Source organism: Seriola aureovittata, chromosome 16, assembly GCF_021018895.1.
Source record: "Seriola aureovittata isolate HTS-2021-v1 ecotype China chromosome 16, ASM2101889v1, whole genome shotgun sequence".
Classification (NCBI taxonomy): Eukaryota; Metazoa; Chordata; class Actinopteri; order Carangiformes; family Carangidae; genus Seriola; species Seriola aureovittata.
The window spans coordinates 3,325,181-3,345,007 of record NC_079379.1 but is presented as its reverse complement, the minus strand read 5'-3'; the positions used below and the strand labels follow the sequence as shown (position 1 = coordinate 3,345,007).

General features: G+C 44.0%; 1 protein-coding gene across 17 annotated transcripts in view; it reads left to right on the top strand.

The window, feature by feature from the left end:
- macf1a (microtubule actin crosslinking factor 1a) overlaps positions 1–19,827 on the top strand; it is a 233,585-nt gene that overhangs the window by 103,695 nt on the left and 110,063 nt on the right. For 9 of the 17 annotated variants that reach the window (XM_056400190.1, XM_056400193.1, XM_056400191.1 and 6 more), the window contains 3 exons: positions 3,182–3,271; positions 6,814–6,891; positions 7,803–7,895. In XM_056400190.1, the coding sequence (XP_056256165.1) occupies positions 3,182–3,271; positions 6,814–6,891; positions 7,803–7,895 (261 nt within the window). Of the gene's footprint in view, positions 1–3,181; positions 3,272–6,813; positions 6,892–7,802; positions 7,896–14,239; positions 17,913–19,827 lie in introns of those variants that run through there. The other 8 variants (XM_056400178.1, XM_056400182.1, XM_056400177.1 and 5 more) reach the window with 3 other exon arrangements.

Below are 19,827 nucleotides of genomic sequence, written 5' to 3'. Positions count from 1 at the left end.
ACTCACCTGCTTATCAAGGCCTATGTATGCCAACTAATGGAGAATTGAGGGCGTGGCCTCTTTGAGTGACAGGTGGGTGAGTGTACCGAAGTTCCAGCTCCACACACGCCCCTCCTATTTGTCCATTTCTGGATTAGCTGGGAATTAGGGGCGGAGTCAGACACTGCCAAGATGGCAACGGTGCATCACGCTGAGCTTCAATTCTGCTCTTCAGAAAGCTGCGAGTGAAGTCAGAGAGGCTACGTCCAGCTTTATTTACAGACTATGGTCTCAGCAACAGTCTAAACTGCCAAAACAACCAATTTGCTGTCACAGAAGACTAAAATAAAACTCCAGCTGGCAGAAGCTGGGACTAGAGAACGACCTTTTAAACTCATCATAATGGTTGATGCTTCATTTCTTGTTGATTGACTAAACAGCAAACTGTTGCCGCTCTGCTTAAATGTCACAAAACATGACTCGTGTGCTGCTAGAATAGGATGAAATGTTTCATATAACATATATTGTCCTGTGGAGCACCAGATAAAGTATGTGGGGTGTATTAGACCAGACAAATCACATTACAGTGAAGAAGCATGTCCGTCTCAGACACATGCTCAGCTGACATTCAAACACTGATAAAAGGTTAAATTATTTCCGAATTCAGTTTGACCCACATTTGTGATCCGTGTATCAGAGCAGTGATGTCACAGTCACCAGGTGCTGTCAGAGCCTGTGGTCCTGAACGTTAGCACCACGACGGTCTGCTCCAGTGCTGAAGGCATCTGACAGCTGCCGTCACTGCACATCAGACACAGCTGGCTGTGTGAGCAACATCCCTGAAGACGCACACACACACACACACGCAAACACACACACACGCAAGCCAAAAAAACATCCTGTTCATAAAAAAACAGCTACGGATTCAGATGGGTGTTATAAAGCGATGTGTCCCAGGATTGAACTTTGTCCTACTGGATGTATTTTTAAGTCGACAGAATCACACAGACTGTACTGGAGACTTAGTATCTGATGTGCTGTGTCATGCAGTCGGACTGTGTAATGGGCCATCAGATCAGTGGGAACATAAACATACTTTTCTAAGTTTCCCTTGACAGATGACTTATTTGACACTGAGGTTTGATGAAGTAAAGAAGCAGCTTGAAACAAAGTCCGATAAATCATTTCAAACCTTGTTTATTCCAGGTTTGGAAACATATTCACATCAGATCACCATTTCTTAGCAAAGCTGTACTTATGATAAGAACTTGTTTTTAGTCTAAATAATACTGAGGAAGGACCAGCATGCAATGCTGATGTCGAGATGAATTATCGGAAATGACTGATAATGAGTAGAATAGGACATTTTGTGGTTGATTTCACGTCCCGGTCACAGAGTGAGTCTCCACTGAGCTGCTGATAAACACAAACTCATTTAGAACACAAACTGTGACACACTGAGGGACAATCAGACAAAAGCACCACCTCATTTCCAGTCAGAGTTGGATCCATTTCTTCCTGTCATCTCATTAGCACTTGTTCCATCAGCTCCCATCTAAATCAGCTGATGTCACCCTTGCACAGAGAAAGGATGGGTGAGGGTGTGAGACTGATGAGCAAAGAAGAGAAATAGACAGTGAAAGTAAGGGAGGGGTTATTGAGGATAAGTGGAGGAATGTTGTTTGTTTTGCAGTTCTAAGTCAAAGATGGTTTTTTAGCTCTGACCTGAACCTCTACTCCACCTTTAACAGGGAAGGCAGAGGAGGACTTTTATTATAAAGAAATATAAGAGTTTCATTTTGATTAATATCTTTTTCGTTTTAATTCATGGCTTCATTGGTAAATGAAGACCTCTCCAGTTTGCTCTTTCAGCCTCATCTTGTGACAGTGTTGCCCTCCTCTGGTGAAACGTGGAAGTACAGGTTCTTGTCCTGAGGCCAGGACTGCAGTAAAACTTTGTCAGTGTAGTTGCGGAGTGAAGCAGGAAATTTAGCAGTAATGCAGGTAGACATGTGTCCTTGGTTTCCTCGGTGGTTCTGCATTGTGGAAGCAACAGTGTTGAAGCAGGAATACTTGACCTTTAGTTGCACGCTAACCTCCCTCTGTCTCTGCCATCTGCTCTCAGGTGAAGAAAAATCCAATTGAATTGTTTTATTTACAAACAGAAAGTTTTTCTGTTGCTCCGGCCTGATGTTAATGTGGCTCTCTGCAGCAGCTTTATGCTGCAGGATCAGCTTCTTTAGACAGAAGAAGAGCAATAACCCAGAAACAGCCTCTTTGTTGTGTCTGATGTAGTTCTCAACTCTTTATATATAAACCTGTCATCTTTTGTTCTTTCACTCCACCGTCATATTAACTGAGTATAATGAGGCATCACATCACAAAGCTTTGCCTTAAAGACATGATGTGTTTGTGCAAATTTCATTTTTAACATTTACTTTTTGATGCTGTTTCTTTTTTCACAAGGTACAAAGTGAGGAATAAAGTTTGTAGTAGAAAATAAGGCATCATAAACAAAATAAAATTGTGGATTTCAGTCAGGCTCATGCAGTTATATGTTAACTGTAAATATAAAGGAGAAAGTCATGTGATGCTGTCAGAATAACACTAACACATTCAGTAGTGCAAAAGTAAATAAGTTCAAATGATAAAATTCTTATTTTTTGTTTCTTCTTTTCCTTATTCACTCGTCACAGATCAGCCATTTTTCTGTTCAAGCTGAATCTGTGTGTGTGTGTGTGTGTGTGTGTGTGTGCGTGCGTGCGTGCGTGCGTGCGTGCGTGCGTGCATGCGTGCGTGTGTCACTGAGTGTCCCGCTTCCAAACAAACACTCACTGATGCTGATCACATCACACACACACGGCTCAGTCAGGCTGCTGCTGAGTCACCGTGTCAGAAGTGGTCGCCACCAGTAACAAGCCCACCCCCACCCTCCTTTTTGTGCAGGCAATGTCATGGCAACAGAGACAAGGGGCCACAGCTGGTGCTTCGTCTCTGTTGGCCCGGCAGCCACTGTCACCAGCCTGGCAGATGTCAACAGTGTTGAGTCAACAGACGGATGATTGGAGAGTGCAATTAACTATCTGTCTCTTTCTTTCTCCGCTCCCCTCTCGCTCCTTCTTCCCTTCTGTCTTTCCTCTTTTGGATGCCTTCCCTCCTCCTTTCTTCCTCCCTCCCTTTCCTTTCCTACCTCCCTTCTCAGGTGAGGAAGCACATCACAGACCTGTACGAGGACCTGAGGGATGGACACAACTTAATTTCCTTGCTGGAGGTCCTCTCTGGAGTCACCCTGGTATGGATTGTACCCCCCCCCCCCCCCCCCCCCCACACACACACACACACACACACACACACACACACACACACACACACTGCACAGACATGATTATTTTCTCAGTTATTATCACACTTGAAGGTTTTTCATCCCATACTCCTCTGCTCCATCACACACCCGTTCATCCTCACTTCAGTGCATCCCAGCCGTGTGAATGTTACACACACTCTTTAACACTCTTGGATTATTGTAGACAGTTGAAACTTTTCTCAGACGTTCAGGTGACTTTGTGTTGAATGCCAAAGTTGAACAACCAATAGTCATGCAGGGGTTTGAGCCCCAGGGGACTGACTTTGCTCAGCATGATGATATAAGAGTCTTAGTCCTAATGCTGACAGACAGAGCGGCCATGATGGGACGCAGGCTGCTTCAGCAGCAGTCAGGTAAGCTAACAGAAACAGACTGCTGACTGTGGTTTCCTCAGGCAAACACACAATCACACAGAGGACATGATCAGGATGATGTCACCTGACAGTGTCGCCTCCAGGAACCGTCAGAACAACAACCACAGAATAAGTTTGTCACTCATGAGTTTGATAAAACAGTTTCACTGCAAAGTCCATTTAGTAGCTGTTCTGGAGCTTTTGCCCGGTTGTCATGGAATTGTAGATGTTCACATTTTTTCTGTGCTCTTTAAGGACTTCCTGTCCGTTTTACCTAAAAGTTGATTGTTGACCGCTGATAAAACAATCGCATCAGACTAAGTGGCTTCACTGGAGCGGTCTCATACAGTCTACAATATCTATAATTAGCAATTAGTCGTAGTAATTTTTATTCCTTCATCACACATATTACAGTAAATATAAACAATACAGACAGAAAAAACAAAAACAAAGTAAACGGTCTATGTGTAGGCCGAAGTGAAAAGCTTCTATATGCCTGCCTACATTCTTATCAATTAAGCTGCACACCAAAAATAAAAGAGAATGATTTACACTTGTCACCCTCAGAAATATTTCTGTAAACCAGTCTTTTAAACAAAAGAACATTTCTTTTAGGATATATATTTTATTCTATAATTTAAGAAAAGAAAATCATTCACATTTGCTCAAAAATATCTTTACAGATCATTCTTTTGAAAACTAAGAGCAAATTACACATTTTTGTATTTGTATTAGCATTGTTCCATAATTGAACCCCAACTATAGAAACACATCTCCCTTTAATCCCTTTTGTAGCTTTTTGTACAGTAAATTTACAAACAGCTCTCACATCATATTTGCTCTCCTGTAAATAGTCAGGGGGTGACTTTGATTTAGCTCTCAGTATTTTATAATAATATACTAAATCATTAAATTTCATAGCATGAGAATTTAGAAAACAATGGATTAGTGTCATCACAGTAACCAGCCTTATTAATAATACATATGTCTGGTTTTTGTATTAAGACTTTTGAATTTATACTTTAATACCACACTCCCGCACAATAAGTTCTATAGGGAAGTATAAGTGAGCAGTAACTTAATATATCCCTAGATTTATACAGAATTGCTATTGACTGATATTCTTTCTTTAATATAATCTGTTTTGTTTCCATGTTAGTTCATGATCGATCATAGATCATCTGAGGACTTCTGATCCTCATTAGAATCAGTCACAGTCATTCACAGTGTTTTGCTCTGAATTACAGTCACTGTACTTTTTTCAGTTGTTCCCGCCCTCTTCAGTCCGTCTTCTTTATCCACCAGTTCTCATTCTTCATCTCCTCTTCCTCTCTTTCTATCTCCCATTTTCCTCCCCTCTGTTACCATAGCAACAGAAAAGCGTCCCTCCATTGAAAAGGGCGTACGCCTCGCGGGCCCCCCCCCTCATCTTGCTCAGAGGGGAGGATGAGGAGGAGGAAGGAGCTCAGGGAGTATGTTCAAATCAAACCCCCCCCCCCTCCTTCCCCCCCACCGCTCACTCTCTCACCTTCTGACCTCTGACCCTTCAGCTTTACCCTCCACCCCACAGGTGGAGCTGTGAAGCTGCATGAGAGTGCTGTGCCACTAACTTGTGACCAACAAAACCAGGCTGCACATGACACCATACAGCGCAGTGTTAGTGTGTGATGCTACATGTAGGCCATCATTTCTGTTGGGTGACAGCATCATAACTCCAGTTCTGATGGTTTTCATGTTTTTAATTTCATTTGAATCTTTACTCTCGTCTTCATGAGTTGATTTGTGGATGAATAATTACAAACAAAAACAGAATTGGACTTCTACAAAGGCTTTTTTAGTTTCTGAAAAATCAGCATTTCAAAGATATGTTTTCACTCAACAGTGCTCTACTGCTACTTTGCATGTGTTACGCACAATAAGAATAGAATATAGTCTATGTATTGCTTGAGCTGGATCTGCTATTAGTGAGATTATGTTTTGTTATAGAATAACTGTATTTCATTGAATAGTAAAAATGTAAAATGATGTTGAGGGTGTAAGAGTTCAGGACTCCTCACATATGTGACATATAAATATGATAATCATAGTAACAAAAAAGTAATTTGCCGTTAAAACCTTAACCTTGATTGGACAGTTTAACATATAGATTAGTTTTTCTCTTAGTTCATAATTAGATGAATTATTAGTTTCATAAAACAACAGTAGCATTATGATACAGAATCATACTGGAGGACAGAATGAAACAGCACGTGTTGTTTGTACACTCTCTAAAAATGAACATGTAAACACACTCATACATGCGACCTATTTATCTACCATATTTAAAGACAAGAGATGTCGACCAAAGTGCTCCACAGACAGATGAGGATTACAATCCAATAGAAACACATGAGGATATAAGTAAATTATACCACAACACACTCTTCTTCTCTCTCCTCTCCTCTCCTCTCCTCTCCTGTCCTCTCCTCTCCTGTCCTCTCCTCTCCTCTCCTCTCCTCTCCTCTCCTCTCCTCTCCTGTCCTCTCCTCTCCTCTCCTCTCCTCTCCTCTCCTGTCCTCTCCTCCGTGATGATTAATCCTGAGTGAACCTTCTCTTTACCAGCACAGTGTGAATCCATATCTGCATCCTGCACTTTGCTCATGTACTCTCTGCAGCAGAGTGTGTGTGTGTGTGTGTGTGTGTGTGTGTGCGTGTGCGTGCGTGTGCGTGTGTGTGTGTGTGCGTGTGCGTGCGCGTGCGAGCGATGTTTGTGGTTGTTGTTTTCTCTCTTTCTTTCTTTCAAACTCTCTTTCATCCAACTGAGTCGCACGCTGGATGTTTGTGCGTCTGTTGAATAGAGAAAAGGAGAAACACGGTCTGATGTGAACTTTGCATTTTCCTGCTGAACCAGCATGTTGAGTCTGGTTTGCTCCACAGTTCTGGCCTGTCTTCAGCTTCTGTTGAAGACAGCGCCCCCCAGAGGACCATTTCATGACTTCACTGCACTGTGGATTTACTTGAGCTTTTTTTGCGCACACTGCTGCCCTCTGTGTTTGTGTCACTAAAAAAATCAGACGTTAAATCTCTCTGTTGACTCTGTCTCCTCATCATGTTTTTGTCCTCTGTCTTCTGTTCCAGCCCAGAGAAAAGGGGAGAATGAGATTTCATCGACTACAGAATGTCCAAATAGCACTGGACTTCCTCAAACAGAGACAGGTATGCATGCAGACACACAGACATTACATGGCTATTCATATCTCATGCTTTAGTGTACATGGACACTACAAATGATATGAGTAATAAGAGCCAAAAACCTGGATTTAAAATATTGTCTTCACGAGTGTCACTGCTTTACTGTGAGTGCAGCAGTTCATTTAAATATGATGGTTTCTTTTGCTCTTTGTCATTATTAACCTGGTGTGGTGTTCATTCCACAAATTCTACTCAGTTTGCAGAAGCACAGACTGAAGCAGGTGATTGTAAATCCTTGTCATCCAGGGACTGAGCAGATTCTTGTGCCAAATGTTCTGTTGGTGCAGTGGAGAGAGCTGCATTTTACGCAGGAACCTGCACTTCATTCTGCACACTGTAACTGTACCACACACTCCATTTACTCTGTTTACTCTAAAGTAAAAGCTGTGTGAAAACACCAGCATCCCCACAGGTCTTCATCATACAGCGCTGAATGACATATCTCTCTCCATCTCTCATACTGCGCCTTTTATTCTTCCCCTCTGCCAGTTTAATGGTAATTACACTGCATCTCTTCATTTTCTTTCACTTCCTTCATATCTCTATGAGTCCCCATCTTTCTTAAACCACATCTCTTGTATCGTTCCCCGGAGACAGCAGTGGTGGAGGACTGACGTCTCTTCCTCTCTCTGAGTTTCACTGCAGGTCTGATTTTACAGCCTGGGTGTCTGGGCTTAGCCAGAGACACAAAATTTAACAAGGTCTCAGAGTGTCTCTTACATAATGGACATGATGGCTGGAGCAGAGATTTATAGAGTTATATGTTTAGTGGTGTGTTCAAAATGATGAGGACAAAAATGTGACTTTTGGGGCAAATTAGCAGATCTCCTCATGTTGAGTCTTTTACCAAAAATCTCTATATTTTTAATTTTCAGGTCAAACTCGTGAACATCAGGAACGATGACATCACCGATGGGAACCCTAAACTGACATTAGGCCTCATCTGGACCATCATCCTTCACTTCCAGGTCTGTGCCCCCCACATGCTGTGCTGCCGTGTCTGGCTCTGTATTTCCTGTGTTAGACTGTACATGGAAAAACCTGACGGGCAGCTAAAGACTCTGAGAGCCAGCCCACATTGTAATAATGCCTTTAACTGATTATGTAATAATTGAATAATAGTCCTCATCATCACTGCTGTGATTCAGTCTGGATTTTAAATGGACTGAGATGAAAGCAAATTGCTCAATTATTATCACTGCCAGGCTGTGTGCTGTGCTGGCAAACCAGTGTTAACTAATGCAACAGAAGAGCTTGTGTTTTCCAATCCGGACTGGAAATGAGACTGTGTGTGTGTGTCTCCATGTTGTTCTGTGGGATCTCTGAGCAAGATGACTTCTGGGTATTAGAAGTATTTCCTGCCAATATGATGGTTAACATCACTGCCTCAGTCTGTACAGTGATAGTCTGCAGACATCTGCTCCTATGGAGATCAGGCTCCTAAGGAAACAACATGGTGTCTGTTGTATTCTGTGCTATGTTGGTTGGATTTACACACAGTACAAGTGTTTTAAGCGTCTACAATGTGACTCTCTTCTAAAGCATTTGGGCATATCTGTGATTCAACTGTGTTGTTGTCCTGAGTGTGTGTGTGTGTGTGTGTGTGTGTGTGTTTGTGTGTGTGTGTGTTATAAAAGCACCTCTAGGCAGGCCCTTACAGGAAGTTGTCCTCTAAAACATCACGAGGGGACACAGGCTTGTTTGGCTTCAGTTTGGCAGTTGGACAGCCCAGGGATATTAAAGGGAGCAGAGTGGACATTATCATCTGTAGGCTTTCATATAAACCCTGATCCTGGATTTACAGTCCTTCAGTAAAGTCCCTGTAAACCCAGGATGATGTCACCTTCAAAGTTCCTGCATCAGTTATTGTGCAAAGTGAAGGAATTCTGCCATAAACAAACCTCAGTATGTGACCAAATCGTTAAGACTCCATTTATCTTTCAGGATATATAATGTTCTATCCACATTGATCAGGGATTTAACTGGTGCTTTTTAAAATATTTTTATGGCTAAAACTAATCATTCAGATTATTAAATTTAGACATGATTCTGAAAGCAGCTGTAACTGATATTATATATGAACAGTGGGTCAAATGACAACATGAAAGTGGTTGTTTTATAGTTTGAGTTTCAGCTCAGTGTTGAACTGTCTGGTTCACTCTTGCTGCTCTCATAATGTTGTTTCAGGCCGCAGCAGGCCGAAACCCCGCTGTCCTCTACCTGCCCAGCACCAAACAGCAGACAGACACACTGACGACTAGCTGCTGAACACGGTGGAGCATTTAGCAGCGAGTCAGATATTTCCCTCAGGAGCAGGTGGAGACCAAAAACAGATTTTGAAGAGAGTGAATATTGAATTTGCAAACAGCAGATGCACAGAAACATGACTCCAACTGAATGATCATGTTGCTCCATAACTGCTGGATGTGAAAATTAGCGGCTGTTTGCTAATAAGTTTGTTACCACATCAACTGAAAATCTTCCTGAGCAGAGGTCACAAAGAGCTTCACAATAAAAGACAAAAGAAAAACAGGATGTAGACTTTTCACAAAAATATGCAGCTTATTTTCTTTTTTTTTCTTTTCTTCTTTTTTATAAACTATACGTTATAAAAGTCAAAAACTATGGAACGAGGGAATAGATGTTGTCTGAAGGGCAGCTTGTTTAGTCTAGACACTAGTCATCTGAGCTGTTTTTCTCTCTGATTCCTGATGTGGAATAATTTGCACCAAATGCATCACTGTGGCCTGCAGTCAGGGTTGTACTCTGTTAACTCATAACAGTGGGACTCCTATTACCCCTGGGTCCTGGTCATGCTTGACGACTATATCAGAGATGAAAGCAAATTAATACGACGACTGTTGAGATTGAAATAAACATCATCCGCGTCTCATTTTCTTTCTCATTTGTCATGACTGGGACGGTCGGCTTGATTATAGGGTCACTGACTACTTATAGTTGCTGCAGTTGACCATTAGATTGTGTTCTGATGTGACCCTGCAAGGTGACACTCCCAGCCGGTTGCCATGGAAACAGTAGTGCATGACACCCTGGCAACCGTTTCGAGTGGGCATGACTCAGCAGAACATGGTGCTACAGAGACAGAGAGACATGAAGGGATGCAGGAGGAGGACGAGAGGACTAACCCAGAGATGATGGACAGGACGGGGGCTGAGACGGGCTGCAGGAGTCCTGGAGGAAAGAAATGAAAAGAAAAACAAGCAGGGGGAGGGAGAGCGAGAGAGGGGATTGGCTCGCAGAGCAGCAAATACTTTCAGTTTTGAGAGTTCACTGGGTGCAGGAGATGACGACAGTTTCACATTAGAGCTGCAGTGAGAACCTCCAACACACAGCTCAGTGTGCCTGCAGCATGTCGGTGGTTAGATGGTCATTACTCTAAATCCATACTGGTGGATCAGCGTTTACACATCTCCACTGTATCATCACACCGCCAAAAATACACGGCATATTAGCATCCAAACGCTGCAGTACAGTGTAAGAACATGTTTCAGTTATTTTCAAATACATATGAGGGGAAAGTGTTAAACATTCACCTTAAGGTCAAACTACAAATCACATCTTTAACAATGCCAAAAAAAACATATCATTCTTATTTTTGATTAAAATGTCATCGCACATACTCCCTGAAAACTAGGGCTGCACGATATGCAAAAAAAAAATCATATTGTGATTATTTTGGCAGATTTTGCAATTTCAGTGGGAATGGTTGTGTTTGCATTTAATTTTCACTGGAAAAAAAAAATGATGATGATGTGATTTTTGTTAGTCTTGTTACCAAACAATCACGTTCCTTTACGTCTGGAGAGTGTGATCTGTAGGCCGGGGCGTCTCTGTAGCACCACAACACTTGTGCTTCTGTGATTTGGAGATTGCACTTGGCCATATTGCAATATCGACTATATTTCGATTGATTCTGCAGCCCTACTCTGTATTACAGTGTATGAACTTGTTTCAGTTATTTTCCATTACATACGAGGGGAAAGTCTGTTAAACATCCACCTCAAGGTCACACTAAGAGTCACATCATTGACAATGACAAAAAAATGTTTTCTTAGTTTTGGTTTATTACTCATACTCCCTAAAACACGATTTCAGTGAAGTATTTAGTGCAGTATTATTTCCCTCTGATTCTTAGTAATATTACAGCAACACTGCAAAATTCAAGTTTATATGTTGAATGACTATTTGTGGACTCACAGCTCTCAGTTGTACTATTTGTTGTCCTCGGTGTATTAAATCAGAAAGCTCTTCAGCGCCGTGTTATTTGCTTTGTTCCTGTCAGAGTCAACATGACATTAATATTCAGTGATACTTGCGTGGCCCAGATCAGTAGAGAAATCTATAATTTCCACTTTATTCCCACTGGCAGCTGTGGTCTGATGATGATGATGAGGAGGAGGAGAAGAAGAAGTCATTTCTGGAAACAAGCCTCCAGGTCTCCGTGATCAGGACGTGTATGTGCAAATGGGTGACTCAGGGCAGCAGCTAATTATAGCTAACTCTCTCACTGAGCCATCATTTTTCATTTGGGTCATCTCTGTTGTTAGTCATTATTTCAGCAGCACATCATGTTACAGATGAGGTGGTGTCTCTGTCTCGGCCCACCCCGTCAGCTGGTTCAGACAACCTGCTCCCTCAGCCGCTCTGCTGAGGCCAAACAGCTCGGAAGTTCTGGTTCTATTCACTTCTGGTCCCGCAAATATCTTAATGTCTTCCTCACAGCCACTTTGTGAAGTCTTGAATTCTCAGCTCTACTGTAGTAGCAGCAGAAACTGATCAGTCATCATTCACCATCATTTGTCCTGCTAGATACAAATATAAACCTGGATGTAGTTACTCAGCCAAACCACTAGGTGCCACCAGTTAGCTCAGTATCACAGATGACCTGGCTTGTTGGAAGTCCACAGCCAAACAGACAGTGGACCCTCCTCCTGCTGCACTGTGTCTGCCTGTGATTGGCTGAGCTAACTTTATGTCACTGCTAACTCCTAGTGAATTAATGTATGAGCTGGTGAAGATATTCTTCACTGTTTCAGGGCAGAATCAGCAGGCGAGGCCAGTTTATTAGTGTTTCTCAAAGCTACTAATTTATGATTTATCGCATGTTGATTGATCACCATCTTCGTCAGTGAAAGCAGACCTCAGTTTAAACTGTAGTGTCCATTTGAAACATTTAAATGCCATTAACTGAGAGCTGTTTTTCAGGATACCACATTGCCAAGAACATGTAGGTTTAAGCGTCCCTCAGTGTTTAAATAGCTCCTAACTCACGCTGCGTTATGGCCCCACTCTACTCATTTACTTGTCCTGCTCAAACCATTGAGCTACTGTGTGCAGCGTTACCTACAGAGCTGGAATACCACCGTGCAGCGGAGACAGAAACTTTAAAAGCACTGACAAAAAAACCCAAGGCCATGGCCAGTGTTTATTTTTGGTTCTTTTGAAAAAAATTTCAATACGAAGCTACTTCTTCTACTTAATATCCGTGAGTCCTTTTCAGCACAACATGGTCACAGTTAGTTGTGAGGTTTCTAGGCAACTCAAACTAGACTGAATCCCCACTTGCTTAATCTTGATTGGTAATATGAATAAGTTGAGGGTCTCTCAGTTCATTCTTCTTCTTCTACATTATTCTTTTATGCAAGTTTGGGAGAGTAAAACTTGGTGTAATATGTGTTTATTACTCAGATAAAGCCATGCAGCTCTCAAGTGCCTCATAAGCAGGAAATATCTAGTGGGCTTTTCATCACAGTTATTATTTTAACAGTGGTCTACAGTTGTGAGCTTGACGGTAGATCTTGTTGTTCTCAGATCAGCTTTGGGATTTAAGAAGGTTCAACATGTTAAAGCGACTCTGAGTGCAGATGGAGCCTGAATTATGGTCTTTAGAATATCAAGATCAGTCACTGCGCTTCAGTCACATTATTGACAAGAGAGCTTCTAGATATACGATCTAAAGAGCTTCTCATCGCCCAACATGCAGCGTCTGTGACACCGGGTTCAGTCGAAGGTTGCCGTCTGATTACCACAGCTCATGATGGCGTGTAGCCACAGTGAAGGGATGAAAGCCTCGGGGGACTTGATTAGTGCTGTTTTCCCATTGGTTCCTGCCTGTTCCATGTGTGTTTGTGTGTGTTGGTTCCTTTTGGCGCTTTGGGTTAATGAGAGAAGATGGATTACTGCGGCGTTCACCGCTCGAGACCACTGCTGCTTGTTAGTGGTGTCCATCCATTTCTGTCTCTGAAAATATTTGCTATACATTAAACATTGTGTGTATGCAAAGTGGTGTGGGTCCTCCTCTCCTGCAGTGTTACTGCCATGCTTTGAGCTTGTGTATGTATGTATAGAGACTCTTCATGACAGCAGAGGTGCAGGAGGACAGTTTTTAGATGTTTACTCTTTACATTACTGTGCTCCACGTATGCTATGGTATGTGCTATGTGTATGTCATATCGCAGTATCCAATAGGACTGAAGCTAATGTTGACCTTGTCAGAAAATAGTAAAAATCACAATTTCCCACATTTAAGTTGCTGGAAGCAGAATATGTTTGACATTTCCTTGACGATCCATCCATCAGTAATCATTGCAGCACTGACCATTTAAGGATTAAATAATCAGATGGACGAGGTTTATTTTTGGTTAATCCAGTGGATTAGATGCCTGTAACATCCAGGTGCTTCATCACATTGATGCAGAAATCAATAAACAAACAGTCCTTCTCATTGATTTTCAACATTGCCTGCAGTGACCTAATACAACAAGTGATACTGAAAGCTAAGCTACCTCTGCATAAAAGGTATAAAGAACTCTCTAATTTCCCGCTCTCTCCCAGCTCTTGATCCTTTCACAGCCACCATCCATCCCCTCCTGTTTTTCTTCAGTCCTTTTCAACTTTCTCTTAATTCCCTCAAATCTCTTCCTTCGCTCCTTCCTTCTCCCGGCGCCTCTCCTTCTCACCCCACCCCTCTCCATTCATAACCTATACCCTGATTGGCAGATGGAGAGAAACCGATTCAAGCGCTTACCCTCATTTAAGTTGCAGTGATGCTACAGTCTGATTTAGATTTAAACACTGTTTTTTTTCTCCACTCCTGTTGCAGCCTGTCATTCAAGGAAGCTTTTGGGTCAAGTGTGTGTGCATGTGTGTTTGTGGCATAGAAAGCTGCTCACTAACAGCCAAGAGAGAGAGCTAGAGAGAGAGAGAGAGAGGTAGGAGTAATGAGGAAGCGGATAGGAGGAGGAGGAGAGCCAAGGAGGGAGGGGTGGATTGTGAGAGTGAGAGATCGAGCAGAAGAGAGTGTGAAGCTGCAGCAGGCGGGAGATAAAAGCTTTTCTCTCTCTCTGCCGGCGTCTGCGAGCCAGGGATAAAGCAGAGGAGCGCAGCCAGCCAGAGGAGAGACAGATCCAGGCTGCCTGCTGTCACTGGAGCTCCCGGCTTCCCCCGGATCAGCAGGCCTCACACCAAAAACGCACAGCAGGACAAGACACACTCGTGGACACGTATACAGAAGGGCTCACACAGCTGACCAGGGGACTGCCTAACCTCGCAGGCTCAAACACACACTCGTACTCTCTGCTGGACGGCCACACACTTGCAGTTTCTGTTTCCTGCACCGTATCAATCGGATCAATCCAGCCATGCTTGTCAGATGGAGCCTCTTTCTCTTTTTCTAGCCGGAGACGCCCTGTGCTCTTGTCTCTGCTCCCTGCATGTCTTTGTTTTTTAAGGGGGACATGGAGCGCGGACCCTCTCGTCCTAACCTTCTGGGTTTGGGATTGCCTTTCGCTGGACATTGAATCCCTTTGGCTCTGTTCCAGATACACATCCGTTCGTGAAGTAGGTCTGCTACTAGAACTGGATCTTGACGAGACCTTAGCGAAGCCAACTGTGGACCTGTCTCTTCCTCCATTGCTCTTCCTCAGAGTCTAGTTCCAGATCCTATCCCAGATGCCTCCTTCTAATTGGATCTAGTGGTTGTGAGGAGCTATTAAGAGCCAAAAAGGCACCAGAGAGGAGAAGAAGAACGAGAGCCTCTTTCCCCAGCCTGTCATGGTCTAAATACCCCCCACCTCCTGCAAACTGTGGATTTTGTCAGGCTGTTGCATCGTCGCACTGCACCACCTGATGGAGGGGAAGCTTGTCTGAGTAACTGGCAGACTGACACCAGGACACAGGAGCTTTAGGATTGGACAGTACTGGAACACAATTCCAAGCCAACTCTGGTCCTCAGGGAGTCTGACATCAAGGTGTTTGGGGGGGGGGGATCTTCAGTCTGGTGTGATGTTGAGGTGTCTGGGGAGCTTAAGGTGGAGTCTGCCTCAATTTATCTGCCTCCAGATTTAGACCGGCACCCTGCTAAAGGTTTTCTGGACTACGATGCCTGATGACTCCACAGGTATCTGACTGCACTCTCCTGCCAGTCTCGTCAGCGGGAGAAATTAACGCCAGTGATTTTGGATCCCAACATATTGACAACAACAGAGGAGGAACACACACATGCCGGAAGGATTGACACGTCACATGAGACACCAGCTCAATGAGCAGCAGAAACCGTGGGAGGATGATAAGGAGACGCATTGGGGCGGGAAGCTGATGCTCTGATCGAGTATTTAACAAGCTGTCGGAATATTGGCTGAATCTCCCAGCAGTCTGTGGCAGCATTGGCTGACTGCACACTATCTCTCACCCACAACCAATCTGGATGCCGTGCTGCCTCGGCAGAATGAGACACCGAGCTCGCCGTCACTACGAGAGATATCGACAGCCTCGCCTTTAATACGACTTCCACTACCAGCACCGTGACAGAGAGGATTCCTGCTGATCTCTGTTGTGGGGCTGACTTCAGTTACTGATCGTACTTCTCTCCTCTTGCACTGCAATAACATTACCACAGTAGGAGAGAGGCATCATTAATGCATGAGCTCAGATAGCTGCTATATCTGAGTGTAGATAGAGCTCCTGGATTACAGCGGCACCTGGAACCCACTTCATTTTCTTTGTGGTTTATGGAGGATGGAAAAAGGATCCGACGTGTTGTTTCTCTCACATCACTGAATAATGATCATGAGACTGCCACTGACTCCAACACCAACCAGAAATCCTGCAGGACAAACACACGCAGACTTTAACACTTTGTTCCCATGTCACACACATGCAGTGTGTGTGAAGCACTAATGGGCTGAATAGCACTGGACTGCGCTGCATTTTTCTCTCTACCACACTCATCATCCTGCCTGACACATCGCCTTACATCAGGTAACAGTTCACCTGCCAGGAGCCTGGTGATAAATCAACAGCTGACCCCAAACAAATTTATTTTCCCTCCTAATGTTGCTCTGCTGACACAACTGTGTCCTCGTGTCCTTGACTGCGACCACAAGTCTTCTGGGATACAGAAAACAGACCAAGTAAATCAGCCAGCTGCTCGTGTACATACTGCCCCCCCCTTGTTTTACTGTTTCTATTCACCAGGTTGTATTTAAGATGGTGCCATGGGAAACGGAGATAAACCTGCTCATCCTAGCTTCACATTACTCACAGCTGTCAGGTTGATGAGGGAGCTGTCAGCCACTTGTCAGTCTATCTAAACATTTCCTGTCCTGTGTCTTTTTTTCGAGGGGTGGGGTTTTAATCTCAAGCACCTGGAATAAATGCTCAAACCTCAAGGAGCAGTCATTTGGCCTCTACCATGGATTAACTGCCTGTAGTTCCTGTTTTATACTCTGTTCTCTGTCAGCATCAAAGACATGGGGAACTCCATGGGTTGTGTCAGGCCTCCTCGGGAGGGGGAACTCGGTGGAGCCCCCCCACTTTCACCAAAGAAGCGTCTACGTTTCAGGCTCAAGCACAAGGGCAAAAGGGTCAGGAAAGGGGAGGGAGAGAAGGACGACTACGAGCAACAAAGAGGCCATGAGCCTGATGACAGAGAGGAAGACGATGAGGACGAGGAGGAGAAACACACAAGTGTAGAGGCAGGAGATTCAGATTTTAGCAACAGAGCGAGGACTCTGATATCAGTGCCTGACACCCTGTTAACTCATTCCAAAATGAATCTGCACAGCAATACTCTCTCCCCCGGCTCTACCAGTGCCAGTGTTGGGGGCTTTTTGGGCAGCAGAATACTTGAAGTGTCCCCTAATCCCAGCCCAGCCTGGAGAGGGGTCTTCTGCCTTCCAGGGGAGGAAGACACTGTCAGCGCAATCATAGATGTCTCCAGCATCCCGAGCCAAACCACAACAACCACCCCAGTCAACACAGCCCCAGCCCTGGGCAGCACCACTCCAGGCGGAGGGAGGGTCTGTCGTGTTCGGGAGAAAGTCCAAGGGGTCCTAGAGAAACCTTGGATCCTCCGGCAGAAGAAGGAGAAAAAAGACAAAGGGAGAGCAGAGAAAGACGAAAAGGGGGATGTAGGGGTAAAGGCAGGATCAGAAGGGACATTAGGGCCGGTGCAGACACCGACAGATCGGGAGCGCAAAGGTGTGGTCCATATCCGAGAGGTGGACGGTAAACTCTGCGTGGTGAGGACCATGTACCCCAGTGACTATGGCTCTCCATTGTGGAAGGGCGAAAGTGACAGTGAAGTGGAGGTGCGTAAAGAGCCTCCTGTCCCGTCTCCACTCACAGGAAATATTCTCAAAGTCCTGCTGTCTGAGGAGGACAAGAGTAGAGCCAAGATGGCTGCCGGTGAAACCCCACTGTCCTTTACTGAACTGCAGGTTCAGGAGACTACGGGTGTCAAGGGGTTCAGGTTGGACTCCCCATCTCGAGCGCAGGAGAGGTCATCTCTCTTGGAGTCGGGATACGCCAGCGACCTGCCGCTGACCTCTCCAGAAACAGCGGGTACCACCCCCAGTCAGACAGACTGGGGAGGGCTGACCAGCAGCTCGTCAGAGAGGCTGGACTCCATGATGGAGAGTCCTCAGTCGCTGCAGCAACAGGCAGCTGTGAAATACCTGCCACAGGTTTGTGTCCTGTCATCCACTCATCAAATCCTTTATCCAGCTTCCTCTTAGATCTTTATCCGTCTTGAAGTTTGCCACAACAATTAGTTGATTAATCCAGAGGTTGCCACCCCCCGGTCTGCTTGACCTTGAAACAAATAAAGGTTGAAAACATCAACACAACAACACTTCTGGTGATGCATTAACCATATAAGTCATTTAGTAAAGAAAATAATAAGCATTCGCAAGTGTGAGATTTTTTATTATCATAAATTGGACATCTCTGGGTTTAGACTTGATCATTTTCACAATAAAAATACTTGACAGATTAATCAGGAGTGAAAAGAATGGAAGTTGCAGCCCAGTTCCTGACATCCACAGTGTTTTGATTCCTGGTGTCTGGTCCTGATAGACCCACATGCACTGACCACAGCTTTTTCTAAGACTTTGTTTCCAGGAGTTGAGGATTGTCTGAGGTGAGAGTGGAGTCTATGAGGCATTGGTGTACTTGGATTGTTTTGCTTCAAATTGAGCACTCGAGACTTTAAACCTGTTCTGGTGGGGCTGTCAGGATCCCGCGTTTCAAACCAGTGGTCTTTAGAGCCAGGAGAGGCATTCACTGCTCTGTTTGTATGAGTGTGGCTTTTTGAAGGCTGCCTTTGTTGTCATTCGTGCACCATGTTTGTGGTGATGAAAGGTTATGTGTGTGTGTGTGTGTGTGTGTGTGTGTGTGTGTGTGTGTGTGTGTGTGTGTGTGTGTGTGTGTGTGTGTGTGTGTGTGTTTTTTTTTTTGTTGTTATCAGCTCAAGAAAGGCACTATGCGTCTCTCCATTCTTTCCGCCTCTGTCCCTGGAGGCTAATCAACGCAGCCCAGACCGTCTCTACATCCTTCTTTCCCAGTATCCTCCTCCCCTCCCTCTCTCTCTCTCCTTCGTCTCCCTCTATTGCTTGTTATTTTCCTCACACTACACACTCTCTCTCTCCTGACGTCTGTTAGAGTGAGAGAGACAGACAGGACGGGTGTGTGTGTGTGTGTGTGTGTATGTGTGTGTGTGTGTGTGTGTGTGTGTGTGTGTGTGTGAGTGTGAGAGAGAGAGAAGGGTCATTGCTTCAAATGACAGGGTTCCCTGCAAACAGTAACTTGTCATTTCCCATCAGTTCAATAGTCTGTGTTTGTGTCTGTCTAGCTTTGGTGGTTTTGGCTGGAAAAGGTTTAGGTTATTTGGGGATAAGCAGGAGGGTGAGATGGGTTCATTTGACATTACTGCCATCATATTCTGAGTGTGATTGACTCTGTAATCTCTCTACATTAAACTTCACTTTGTTTTTCTGCTACGCAGTCTTCTGCCTAGTTACAAGCTTCCTGCAGTTAGGGCTAAATATCATTAAAATAAAGTTTAAATACATTCAAAAAAGTGCTGATAAAATAAATACCTTTACTTTTTATTTAACTTCAGACCCAGATTTTAAATGTAAAATATGGTCTAGCTGTAGATGAGAAAATAGGCCCAAACTGGCAAAACTGATCTTAATGTGGAAATATCTGATTAGACAATAAAAACACTTTTTAATGACAGCTTTTTTTTTTTACTCAACAAAAAGTGCTACAGACACATTTTGTTTGGTACCAGAAAAAAAAAATACTGCCCCTGCCCACAAGAATGTTACTTACATCCAAAAGAAAAAAAATCTTTAAACCTTTTTGCACTGTCAAAAACGAGCTAAACTGCAGGGCCTCAAATCTGAGTTTGTCGGTGCTTTGATGCTTGTTGATTGTTGTTGTTGATGTCTGGTCCAATATAAAGGCAAAGAGCCGGGGCTTTTCTTTTGGTGTCAACTTACAACTATTAACCACAGTGGAACCCCTCAGCATCCCGTCAGAGATACCCACTTACAGTGGCATCAAAAATTGAGAAGACAGTTTTGACCGTGATGA